The 11185-nt window shown below is 41.9% G+C and overlaps 2 protein-coding genes across 2 annotated transcripts; both read right to left on the bottom strand.

Moving 5' to 3' along the window:
* Window positions 1-2779: 2779 nt before the first annotated feature.
* Window positions 2780-6887, bottom strand: mpeg1.1 (macrophage expressed 1, tandem duplicate 1). The gene is made up of 3 exons (XM_035659007.1): window positions 6756-6887; window positions 5817-6286; window positions 2780-5436 (listed from the first exon to the last, which is right to left on the bottom strand). The coding sequence occupies exons 1-3, from the start codon at window positions 6760-6762 to the stop codon at window positions 3763-3765; spliced, it is 2151 nt and encodes a 716-aa protein (XP_035514900.1). The 5' UTR covers window positions 6763-6887; the 3' UTR covers window positions 2780-3762.
* A 2863-nt stretch (window positions 6888-9750) lies between these two features.
* On the bottom strand, window positions 9751-10628 carry LOC118326274 (protamine-like protein). Its single transcript, XM_035659243.1, has one exon. It carries the CDS (start codon window positions 10552-10554, stop codon window positions 9988-9990), a length of 567 nt encoding a protein of 188 aa, XP_035515136.1. The 5' UTR covers window positions 10555-10628; the 3' UTR covers window positions 9751-9987.
* Between the last annotated feature and the right edge of the window lie 557 nt (window positions 10629-11185).

Genomic DNA, 11185 nt, shown 5'->3' on the forward strand with positions numbered 1-11185 from the left:
GTGTGTGTGTGTGTGTATAAGACAAAGCAGAGTGGAGATGTAGCCTTGGTAATTCATTTAATATCCAGAAGAGGGAGCCCAACTTCTAAGGTGGCTGTGATTTGTCTGCCGTCTCCGTTTTGCATCTTGATTATGCATTCTTCGAAATAACTGGAATAAGGGCAGTTGAACTGAATAGGTCTATTGCATTTACTGACTCTACTAAGCGCACACAAAACACACAATATAACTGCCTTTTGCACAGTTGCAATCTACTGTTGGAGCCTAAACTTGAAATACTCCAACAATTGTGAAACTCTATGGAACTAGTATTTAGTCTTGATAAACATCAAACTTATCTCACTATCTTTCTGTCGTTTATTACAAGAGGCCTTATCTAGTCAGGGTCCCGAGGCACTGATTTTTATGTACATGTCTGTGTGTGTCTCACCATGGGCGAGGCAGTCTGCTCCATACAGCGAAGGATGAGAGCTTGGCTGTTCTCCCTGACCTGGTCCTTCCCATCGCCCAGCCTGTCCACCAAAGCTGGCAGAACTACAGACGGAAAAAGAGAAGAGAGACAGAGAGGGCGGGGCAGTGATGAGAGTCAGAAAAATGCAGTTTAATGTGCAGCATTTACATCAAGTTCAGGAGAAATTAGGCCACACACGACACAGAGTCTCTATCGGATTTAAATGCTTAAAAAAGACAATAAAGACTGCCCCCAAGTGGAATGCCTTTAAAACACACAAGATATATGCTGATCATAAGTTACAGTCTGTAGGTGTGTAAGAGAGGAGCAGACAAAAACTCATAATATAGAATACCACAATGAACAACAGGGCGCTGAGAAGACCACCAGGGCTCTGACAAATGAGTGGAAAGAGAGGACAGGAAATGAGAAATGGACCGTGACTAAAATAATGTCATGATCATCAAATGCTTTCATGTCAGCTGCACTTTATCGAACACATAACTGCCCCAGTAGCACAGCCGATGTAATGCAGTGACGCACACTGTAAAGAATAAAAAGTAAGAGCCTTTAAACGCTGGCAGCCAAGTGAACTATAGGGATTCTGGCAACTACAGGATTCAAATGGTTCCTCTAATCCTCTATGAAATGAGGAGCAGAGTCAGCTGTTTAAGGTTTAATATCAGATGAACGGGTACTTGACAGTTTTTTATCTGAAGACCTGCCAACTGTGGGTGCAATATGAATAAATAATCTTCGGTGGTGAAGAGACCATTTAAAAGGATGAAGCTGGTGTTATTCTGTATTTTTCTAATTATCAACAAATCCCATGAAAAGACCACAATGATTTGTTCCTACAAGAACTGTAGCCTGATATATCTTATTCCTCTGTGCCATTAGACTTACAATTTTGTCCAAAAGCTATTAAAAACACATCAATGAACCAAAAGGTTGCACTGGTGAACGTGTTTCTTCATTATGATGAGCACTGGGGTTTATTTTAGAGTCAAGCCCACATACAGCGTCCTCCTTTTATAAATGGGCAGTAGCCCCAAATTCCCAGCTTAAAATAGTCACCAACTATTTACTCCTGTTTGAGTAACGTTTGCTAAAAACCACAGTGACCCGCTGTTTTAAGACATTTTTTGCCCTTTAAAAATGACAGTATATATCTATTGTTTTTCAGGAGGAACTAATGGGCTTTTAAATTAGAGCCACAAACATTGCAGGGAAGTATTCAGAGGCGGATTAACGCATGGTTTTGGTCTTTGACAGCAACAAAAACAACACCAGCCTTAAACTTTAACTCACAAAGTCAAAAATCCACAACACACAACATGGTTTAAATGGCTCGTCTTAGTCAACAAACCCACAACCCTGTGAACAACCCTGTGAAACAAAATGCCAAAATCAGCTGAATCTTTCTGTTTGATCATCAAATGGAAAACATGAAACTTTCTGAGTTACATAAAACCATAAACCTTCAATGACATTCATGCAATGAGATAAACAAAAATACACACAGAATGGCATGAGCACATAAACACACACTCACACACTCCTACCCGCATTCCTAGTCTGAAACCTCATGTGATGTCATCCGTCCTTTTCCTGTGCTGTGTGTATGTGTGTGTGCACGTGCATGTGCGGGGGAGGGAGACTCTTGTATAGTCACGAGAGGAAAGATGCACGTTAATATGAGCCTTCTTTACGGGAAATGGCTAGATGTATGTGCATGTACGTGCATGTGAGTGTACAGTACGTGTGTGTATGTCTGTAGGAGTGACTGTTTTTGTACAACGTCTGAGCCCGGCCTGTCTGTGTACTGATAACCTTACCAACACCATGAGGTCAGCTTTGCCATTGTCTATTTATGGATGTGGGTGGAATGTTGGTGGTTTTCTCTGTAAGGTCTCTCTGCACTCTGTGCAAGAGGTTTCATTCAGCACAAGACAGGGAGATTTGTTTTTCTACCCAGATTTGCTCTTTTATTTAGAGAAGCAGTATGTGCTTCGGTGCCACGTTTACAGACTTATGCATGCTTACCTAATGCGATTTGACTTCTATACTAACCTTAACATTGTAATGCCACTGTAATTTCTGTGTTTCTATAATGAAAAGTTAAAACTAAATGTGTTTTGGATTTAGCTGAAAGATTCAACTCCATCTGTTAACCTTAAAAAAACATATTAACTTCACCCAGACCTGTTATAAGGTCAAGTGACACTGACCAGGGCACTTGTAGAGGATTTAGGGCGTTTCTAAAGTCTTAACATGAACAGAGACATACCAAGAATACATACAATATAAATATGAACACATAAATCCTTTTTTTTTTAAATATATTTTTCTTTAATTAGAGGTTAAGTGCAGTGCAGAAGAGCTTAACATACATTGCAGCATAGTACAATAAAATACTTTGAGTTGTGAATTCATATATTGAAAAAAAAGGTTTCAAAATGTTAATTGTGTTAATGTCAATTATCTAAAACATATTTATAAACCACGTGTTTTATGTAAATGAACATGCCACAATTACTCATTCATACACATTCATAAAGTGATGACAAAGGCCATCTCAGACGGAATTCATTCATACACATTCACTCACTGATGCACAACATCTGGATTTGGGGTACAGCATCTTAAATAAGGACACTTTGACATGCATCTGGATGAGCCAGGGATCAAACCGCTTAGCGCTTAGAAGATTAGCGCTCTACCTCCTGAGCCACATCCACTGATAAATGGTACATTCAAACAAAGCATTCATTTTCTTAAACAAGGACTAAAAATGTTTATATACTACATGGCATTGTGCATCTTGGCCTCATGAGGGCAGTATTGGGTTACTTATGGCCTTTGAAATAACTTCTGCTTTTTCATTTGGTGAATTTAAAGGGAAATTGATGACTGTTAGATGTAATATAGTATGATGTTGATAGGCCATAAAATACAATATAATATAACAATATAATAAAATACAAAGTTTACTTAAGCAGCTGCTTAAGTCCAATAAATGTATTGTTTAACTGTTACTCTACTAATCCTAACCCTAACCCTAACCCTTTACTATCCATAGCACTTGGTAAATGTGGCTATGTGAATTATTTGTTTCATACACATTTTAGAAGAATCATAATCACAAAGTCCAACTGTTTCAAACTAGAAGCACTTGTGAAACTAGAAACGTGAAAAATTTGCGTGACTGATTTCTGAGGTGACGATCAGCAGGGAAGTTAAAAACTAAATCTGTCTCACCGCATTAACTTCCGTCTTCTGCAGCTAAGCCGCTGAGCTGTGTGTTTTTCTCAAGCCTCATCTTGCTGTGCCTCTCTCTCTCCATCTTCGTGCTCGACTTCTCCACGTATTTCGTCATAGCCTCTAGCTCTTATGAACCCAGACATCCTCCTCCTTCTCTTCAGCAGGACCACTGCCACTACCACCAGTGCTATCATACCGATCACACCAAAGGCTACCCCTGCCTTTTCTCCACTAGACATATGACCCAATTCTGGGTTAAGCTGGTGCACAATGTCATTGATTTCCTCTGGTTTTGCCAGTTTCCATGCCTTGGTCTTCCCCACTCTGACCCAACTCTTGTCTCCTTCAGTCATCACCATGACTGTGTTTGTGGCTTGCATGCTGACAAGTGGGCGTTTGGTGAAAGGAGGCAGATGGATTGGGAGAAGCTGCCCTCCTGTGAACAGTCCTGACTGGACGCAGTAAAGAATTTCACAGCCGTCACTCACTGTGGCGAGATGCTGACTGAACTTGGGAGGGCAGCGGCGTTGGGACCCTGCCAGTGGGTTGCTTGACTGACAACTGAAGAGGCCTCCAAATGGTACGGAGTATCTGGTGGCAGTTTCATAGTCTTTACTCACACATATCACTTGGCCGTCCGAGAGAAACTTTACTGGAATGAAGTTTGAGGGGCAGCTTTTGGCATTGGTGAGGGGGTTCAGGAGAGAAGGGCTGTATATGCCTCCAAACAGATACCCTGAGTTGTCTGGGGCCTTTCCATTATTTACAGAGCACCAGTAGGTGTCGACGCGAGCAGAGCGAACGTGGTAGTTGTCCTGACACACTCTATTAATGCAATCTTCAAGCCATAAAAACCCACAACCATAATGCTGGTCATAGCAATCGTACGAAGTGTAAGCCTGCTGTCTCACTTCAGATCTCAGTAAAGTCGGGGTGTATGGCGGACGACAGGAGAAGTCACCTGTTTCAGGGTTTTTCTGGGCCAGGGCATCACATAGTGGACCTGCATCTGAGCTGCGCATAATACACTGTTGATAGACGCCACCGAAACTGAGGTTTGTTGCAGGGCCCTCACAGGATGCATCATCAATGTTGGCCTGGAAGTTAAAGTTCTTGGAGTTGACGTCGACACATCCAGGTCGCGTATTGATCGTGTAGTATCGCTCTATGGCCTGACTCAGCGTGAGAGCCACTTTGCCAACTGTAGGCTGTGGCAGATCAGGGAAGGTGTTGGTGTTTATAAAGTAGTGTAGGGGAAATCCTGACCTATCAATAGCAACAAGGTTGTTCCTGGTACTTTCCTGCCACTTCTGCAGAGTGATGCCAGGATAGAAAGGTGTGCCACCATGGCTTTGGGTCAGAGAGTACTGAATATTGGACTGATATGTTTGAAGTGCTGAGCTCTGTTGGGTATTTTTGCTGCTTATGTCAAACTTGAGTTTGTCAAAAAAGTTTAAGCCTGCCTGCGCTGTGATAGTGGAACTTTGCGACACATTGTCCGATACAGAGCGTAGGTAGTCTTCCTGCACCAAACTGGCCCCGGCATCGACACTAGTGATAACATGGGTTCCATAGTCCAGTACCATCTTCTCTGAGAGATAATCTGCGTGCCTTGTTTGGTTGTTTTCAATGGCATCAGCTATTTCTTTGGCTTGTTGAGCAAAGCGTGAATCCAGATTGAAGTCTGGATAAGCCTTAACTGCGTAGATGAAGTTACGAACCTTTGAGGAAACGATAAGACATTATATTATTTTCTTAGTTTTTTAAACATGTGCCATAATTATTTCAGCTTATTAATGTCCTATTCCTTTTCTTTATTTGCTTTTTAATGTGACATCTGTAACACCAGAAATTACAGAGAAGAAACAGCCTTCTGGCTCACACACTGGCACTATTACAGTACTATCAATAAATAAAATATTTAAAGGCAGTCAACATTTTTATCAACCAAATTTAGAAGTAATCCACAGTAGAGTAGTACTTTTGTTACACATAAACATAATTTTATGATTATAGCAGCTTTTACCCACAATAGCAGCCATAACTATACTGTATGTGCTTTTTATTTTATTAATCCAAACTATGGAAAATAAAAACTTACTTGCACTCTGGTCGTAGTTGAAGAGTCTTTGACCTGATGGGTTTTCATCCTCTGGTTCTCTGTAGAAAATTTGCCATTCAGAACCGAGAAGAAGGATATGTCCGCATTAATGCTCTGGGATGTAGAGCTTTTCTGCTCCAGCCACGAGCTGATTATCTCTGAGTTTGTCTCCACGCCCGTCTCCTTCTGGGGGATGACAAACACCTCATCCGGGATGAGGTAGAGCCCATCCTCAGTGGTCTGGCACTGGAAGTAGCTGAGGTTCATGACTCGACCCACATCCATGTTCCGGAGGTTGTCCCAGCCTCCGCCCGGCAGCACCTCCAGAGCTGTGATAGAGAGGTTGGTGGAGGCACGACATTGTCTGAGCCAGTTGGTGGGTCTGCTGACGGGGACCGAAGAGCAGGCATGAAGAAGGAAGAGAGCCAGGAGGTTCACTGCTGTCTTCATGATGACTGTCTCAAAACAGGTTAGGACAAATACATATGAGGTTCAAGCCAGGTTCCTCCTCCTCTTATGCAGCTTATCATATGACAAACAGGAAAATCTTGTTTAACAACTGGTGGGGGTGGATGTGGTTTTTTACTTTTATTTTGCAAGTATAGATAGTATAGGCAACTTATTAACAGGAAACTAAACTCAATACACCTAATTTATGACTACGCCTATTATTTTCTATGACAGAAAAGTAACTTCACAGTATAATAAAACCTGAAGTAAGCCATCGCCTGGTCATAAACCAGTCCATTATATGGTTCATATACATGATTTGTTATCTAATCGTTCAAGTGAGTGCAGTATGGTCAGTTCTGAAAGCAGTGTGTTGAACTATACCTCAAAATTAATATGCTGAAGTCTTAAACCTGTCTATACATGCAAAGTAGTCAGTAAATGAGCCCACCATGCAGTCTGAGCACAGATACCTTAAGTTTGTCTTACCTGTCATCTACTGTGTGTTTTGGTTCAATGTCACACTATCTTTATTATTATTTACCCACCCATAACCCACTAAAACTAATACAATCTGAAAGCAAGGTGACTGAGATGAAAAAAAAGAGAGGGCTGAAGTGCACACAAGAGGAGGGTGGAGATGAAGGGGAAAATGAAACTTATGCATAAAATAGACCCAGCAGAGCAGACCTTAAAGGCACACTGCTTTGATTGATAAATGCATTTAACAAAGTACTTCTTTTAAGGTAAAGTTAAAATCGCTCACTGACTTCCTCTTTTAAAGGGAACAGAGAGAAGATTGTGAAAACAAGATATACTAAAGGGAGGTTGCTGTGTTTTCACGTGTTTGCACATGTTTGGACTGTCACGTGAGTTTACCTCACTGGGAATTTCCTGAGAATGTCAGATTGACTCACCGCTCAACAATTCGATTGATAAAGATGTCTGGGAAAATATTGTCCACAACATGGGTTAGGCCGTTTGGGATAGTAGGAGCAAATTTACACAAGAATTCCTAGATATTATTGGACACCAGTCAGAATTAAACCACTCAGTTTAATTCAAAGCAAAGCTCTTGCAAGCTTCCTTAATTTATTAAGGGTGGGGGTCATAGATAGCAATATAAATGAGAACGCCTTAATCTATGTCGTGGGATGTTGTGTGCTGGGTGGAAGGGGACCTATTGTGCTGTTGTGTTTGCTCTGTGTGTACTTTGTTAACTGTAGACCAAGTGGCCCTTGAGAATATTGAGGTAGGGTAGGGTGACTAGTTGTCCCAGGTGTCCCACTTTATGTGAGACTGCACAGCATTTTTATCCCTTGTCCTATGTCCCATGTCCCACATATTAAGATTATTTAAATTTTAATTCAGTCCTTATAAGATGATTTACAGAGACCCACCATGAGCGAGGACTTGGCGACAGCAGCAAAGAAAAACTTCCTTTTAAGAGGCAGAACCCTAAAGCAGACCACGGCTCTAGGTGGGTGGTCGTGTGCCTCGACCGGTCGGGGTTAGAGAGAGAGAAGGAAAGTGTGGTCATTTTGATTGGCTCTAGTTAGCAAAAGTCAAATCACTGCACGCTTTTCAAAACTCTGTTTTCTATCCAGTGGCTGCAGAGAAAGCAGGGAATGCTGACACAATAGGAAACTACTTTGAAGAAAAGGAAATGCAACTACAACAAAGACTTGGAAACTACAGTATAAGGCATAAGACATGTGAAACTTGAGCTTCCTTTTACGCTTACCTTATTTACTTTGCGTGGGTGTTGGGAAATCTGCGAATAAAATGTATTTGTTTTATCTCTCACACGCTAAAGGCCTAACCTCTAACCTCAATAGTCTTTAGTGTGCTACTGAGATGTCACGAGCTAAGGGGCAGAATAGAAATGTTTATTTTTGACGTTAGATATTGTATTAACACATTTAGACTACTTCACAGCTTCACAAAGGTCTGGGTTAGCCCTGTATCTGACACTGTGTTTTTCATGTTGTATAGAGTCGGGGGAGTCATTTGGGAGAGGATTTATTTTGTGTGGTGTGTAAAAAGATCTAAACAACAACAAAAAAAACAATATTCCAAATAAATAAGTGTTTAAACTGAGCAGTTTGTACTACTATATTCTACGCATTTTACAGAAAACTTGACTATTCCAAAAACCAATGTGGTAACAAATGTATGTGCTTCATCAGCTGTTGCCTGGCAGAGATCCGCCCTCTGCTGAGTGCACTCTCCCAGTTGTTGCTGAATCCGGCCAGTAGATGGCAATACGAAACCATGCAGCTGTGCGAGTCGTCACATACTGCACAAAATGCTCACTGCTTCAGCATATAACATCCAAAGCAGAGTGTGTATGAATATGGATCATAGCTTTTGTCATGCTTTGAAATTCCACATCTTTATAAACCTTCCTCCTCGTGCCAAAACGAACCCAAAAGTCAGCACTATTTCCTCTGCTGTCTAAATTCCATCAGACTTATGGATGAAGACGGTATGCCTCGCTCATCGCTTCACCTCTACTGAACCCTGCCATGTGTTTTTCTGCTGGAGATAAGAGGAACCCGAACGGACACGGTTTGACACGCCCATCAAGTGTCACTGTTGGCAGTGACGATTAGCTGCCTTTTGCGCGCAGCTGGCGAGTGTCACCGCCTGCTGTTGTATGACCAATTCTGCTGATGTCAATCTGCACTTCAGATTGGCGCAAACCAAAACTTTACAGGCTGCAGTATAGGGGGTTTGAATCCAGATTTCGTTTCAACAAAGTCTTAGCAAGTCTTTCTTTTTCTGTATTGGAGGGCAGACGCAGAAACACGTTTTATTCAGGATAATTTAGAGCACAGTGGTTGCTTGTGTCCGCCACTTCATAACAATCACCTTTTAGTGTTAAAATATGTATGAATTCACACTGCTGGACGCCTTGGTGTCCGTGCGTAACGGTGCGTAAAGGCGCCACTAAACATTACGCGCGCACTCCAGCGGAATTAAGCGAATCAAGAAAACCCCCATGATCGCTCATTCACAGCTCCGTATAGAGTGGACACTTAGTAGTCCACTGCAGTACATCCAGATCTACTGAGCAGCATCATTTTGCGTCAAACTGCCAGCTGTACAAACGCCAAAAAGTGTTTGTATTGTTGAGAATCATATAAAATTGCACGCTCAGAATTGGACAGAAATAAAATTCCGGGCAATACATATAGTATACTATATGGTAACCAGGTAGACACAATCCAAACTTGCTTTTTTTTATAATAACGAACTTTATAAAAAAAAAAAACTTCTTTTTCTAAGTGGTGCGAATGATCAGGTCATATTTTAGAGCTCAATAATGCAATTAGTCATAAACATATACCCGACAACAGTAAAGGCTGAATGTTGTCTACAGCAGACTGGGTTCTTATCCAAAGAGTCCTGCATAAACAGAGAATATATTGAATGCTCAGTTATGTTTCCTGTTCAAAACATTTAAAGATCACACGACATGCTCTGTGAAAGTACGTTTAATATTATAACAATTGCAAATCAAGTCTTTACAGACCACAGCAGATTCAAAAAAGTAATGTGTAAAAACAGCAGGCTCAGTATTTTCTACTGTAGAAAAACTGTAAAATAGCAAGCAAACTCAAGTTTTTGGAATGAATGCAGAAGTTTAGTCCACACGTAAAGTTAAACGCCACCAGAGAGGCGTTTGGTCAGCATCTAGTGTTCATTATGAGAGTTGTCACTTCTTGACAGCGGCTTTGGACCTGGTGGACCTCTTGGCGACCTTGCGTTTCACCTTCTTGGGACTCTTTGGCTTCTTGGGCTTCTTGGCCGCAGCGGGCCTCTTTGCTTTCTTGGGACTTTTTGCCTTCTTCTTCTTCTTAGGTGACTTCTTGGCCGCTGGAGTGGCACCTGCAGCTGCTTTCTTGGCCCTGGTCCTCTTGACCTTCTTCGCTTTGGGCTTCTTTTTCACGACCTTCTTCTTTCGAGGTGTGGGGGGCTTCTTGTTCAGCTTGAAGGAGCCCGCGGCCCCGGTGCCCTTGGTTTGGACCAGAGTTTTTTTGGCCACCAAGCGCCTGATGGCGATGAGGATTCTGGCTCTGTTCTTCACCACGTCGTATCCCCCGGCCGTTAAAGCCTTCTTCAGGGCTGCCAGGGACACGCCGCCGCGCTCTGCGGACGCGGACGCGGCCTTCAGTATCAGGTCTGACACTGAGGGACCCGTCTTCTTCTTCTGAGACTTGGCTCTCTTCTTGGGAGATTTGGCCGGAGTCGCCGAAGGCAAAGCAATCGCTGCAGAAGACATTGTGATATGGGTTGTTGCTATAGGGTCAAGTGAGGGGAGAGGACAGAGTGCTATCTCTTGTGGCCCTCTTGACTGATTGAGGTTTTATAAAGCCTCAATGAGAACCGTGTAGAGTGAGCCTCTCCACCACAGTGCGCCCCTTCTCTCCCTCTCTAACTTGATAAAGTTTGTGTTTTTTACAGCTGCATTATTTAGTAAAAATCCTGCGTAAAGAGTTGAGAATCCACATAAAATGCACATCATAAGGATCAGCGCCCTCTTAACTGTCTATATCTCTATTTTTACATCAGGGATTTAGTGAAATCTACCCTAATTTGTTGCGTAATTAGAAGCTGGCAGTTGTAAAGTGTAATTTGAGACTTGTATTTTGGACATGTAAACAAAGTTATACCCTCTATACAATCCAGTACAGAGTTTAATAATTAAACAAGCTTCAATAGTAATGTGTCTGATATACTGGCTCCAAAACTTTGTTTTGTTTCAGCCGTTTTTGCTAATTAAATTAATTTAAAGATGACCAAAGAAACACAGTTGCCTGGCAGCCCCAGCAGACTGCGTCCTGAACATAGATATAAAATTCCTGGAAAGCAGAAGCAGGGCAGTTTTGATGAATGTTTGAATTTTAAAAAGA

Source organism: Morone saxatilis, unplaced genomic scaffold (genome assembly GCF_004916995.1).
Source record: "Morone saxatilis isolate NCDOM2014 unplaced genomic scaffold, NCSU_SB_2.0 Contig16, whole genome shotgun sequence".
NCBI lineage: Eukaryota > Metazoa > Chordata > Actinopteri > Moronidae > Morone > Morone saxatilis.

What these genes read in the sequence shown, in the direction of transcription:
- mpeg1.1 (XM_035659007.1), bottom strand. An exon ending in CAACTACGACCAGAGTGCAA is followed by an intron (nt 5,437 to 5,816) that starts GTAAGTTTTTAT and finishes GTTTCCTCAAAG; the next exon opens with GTTCGTAACTTCATCTACGC.
- LOC118326274 (XM_035659243.1), bottom strand. Translation starts at nt 10,554, where the DNA reads ATGTCTTCTGCAGCGATTGCTTTGCCTTCGGCGACTCCGGCCAAATCT.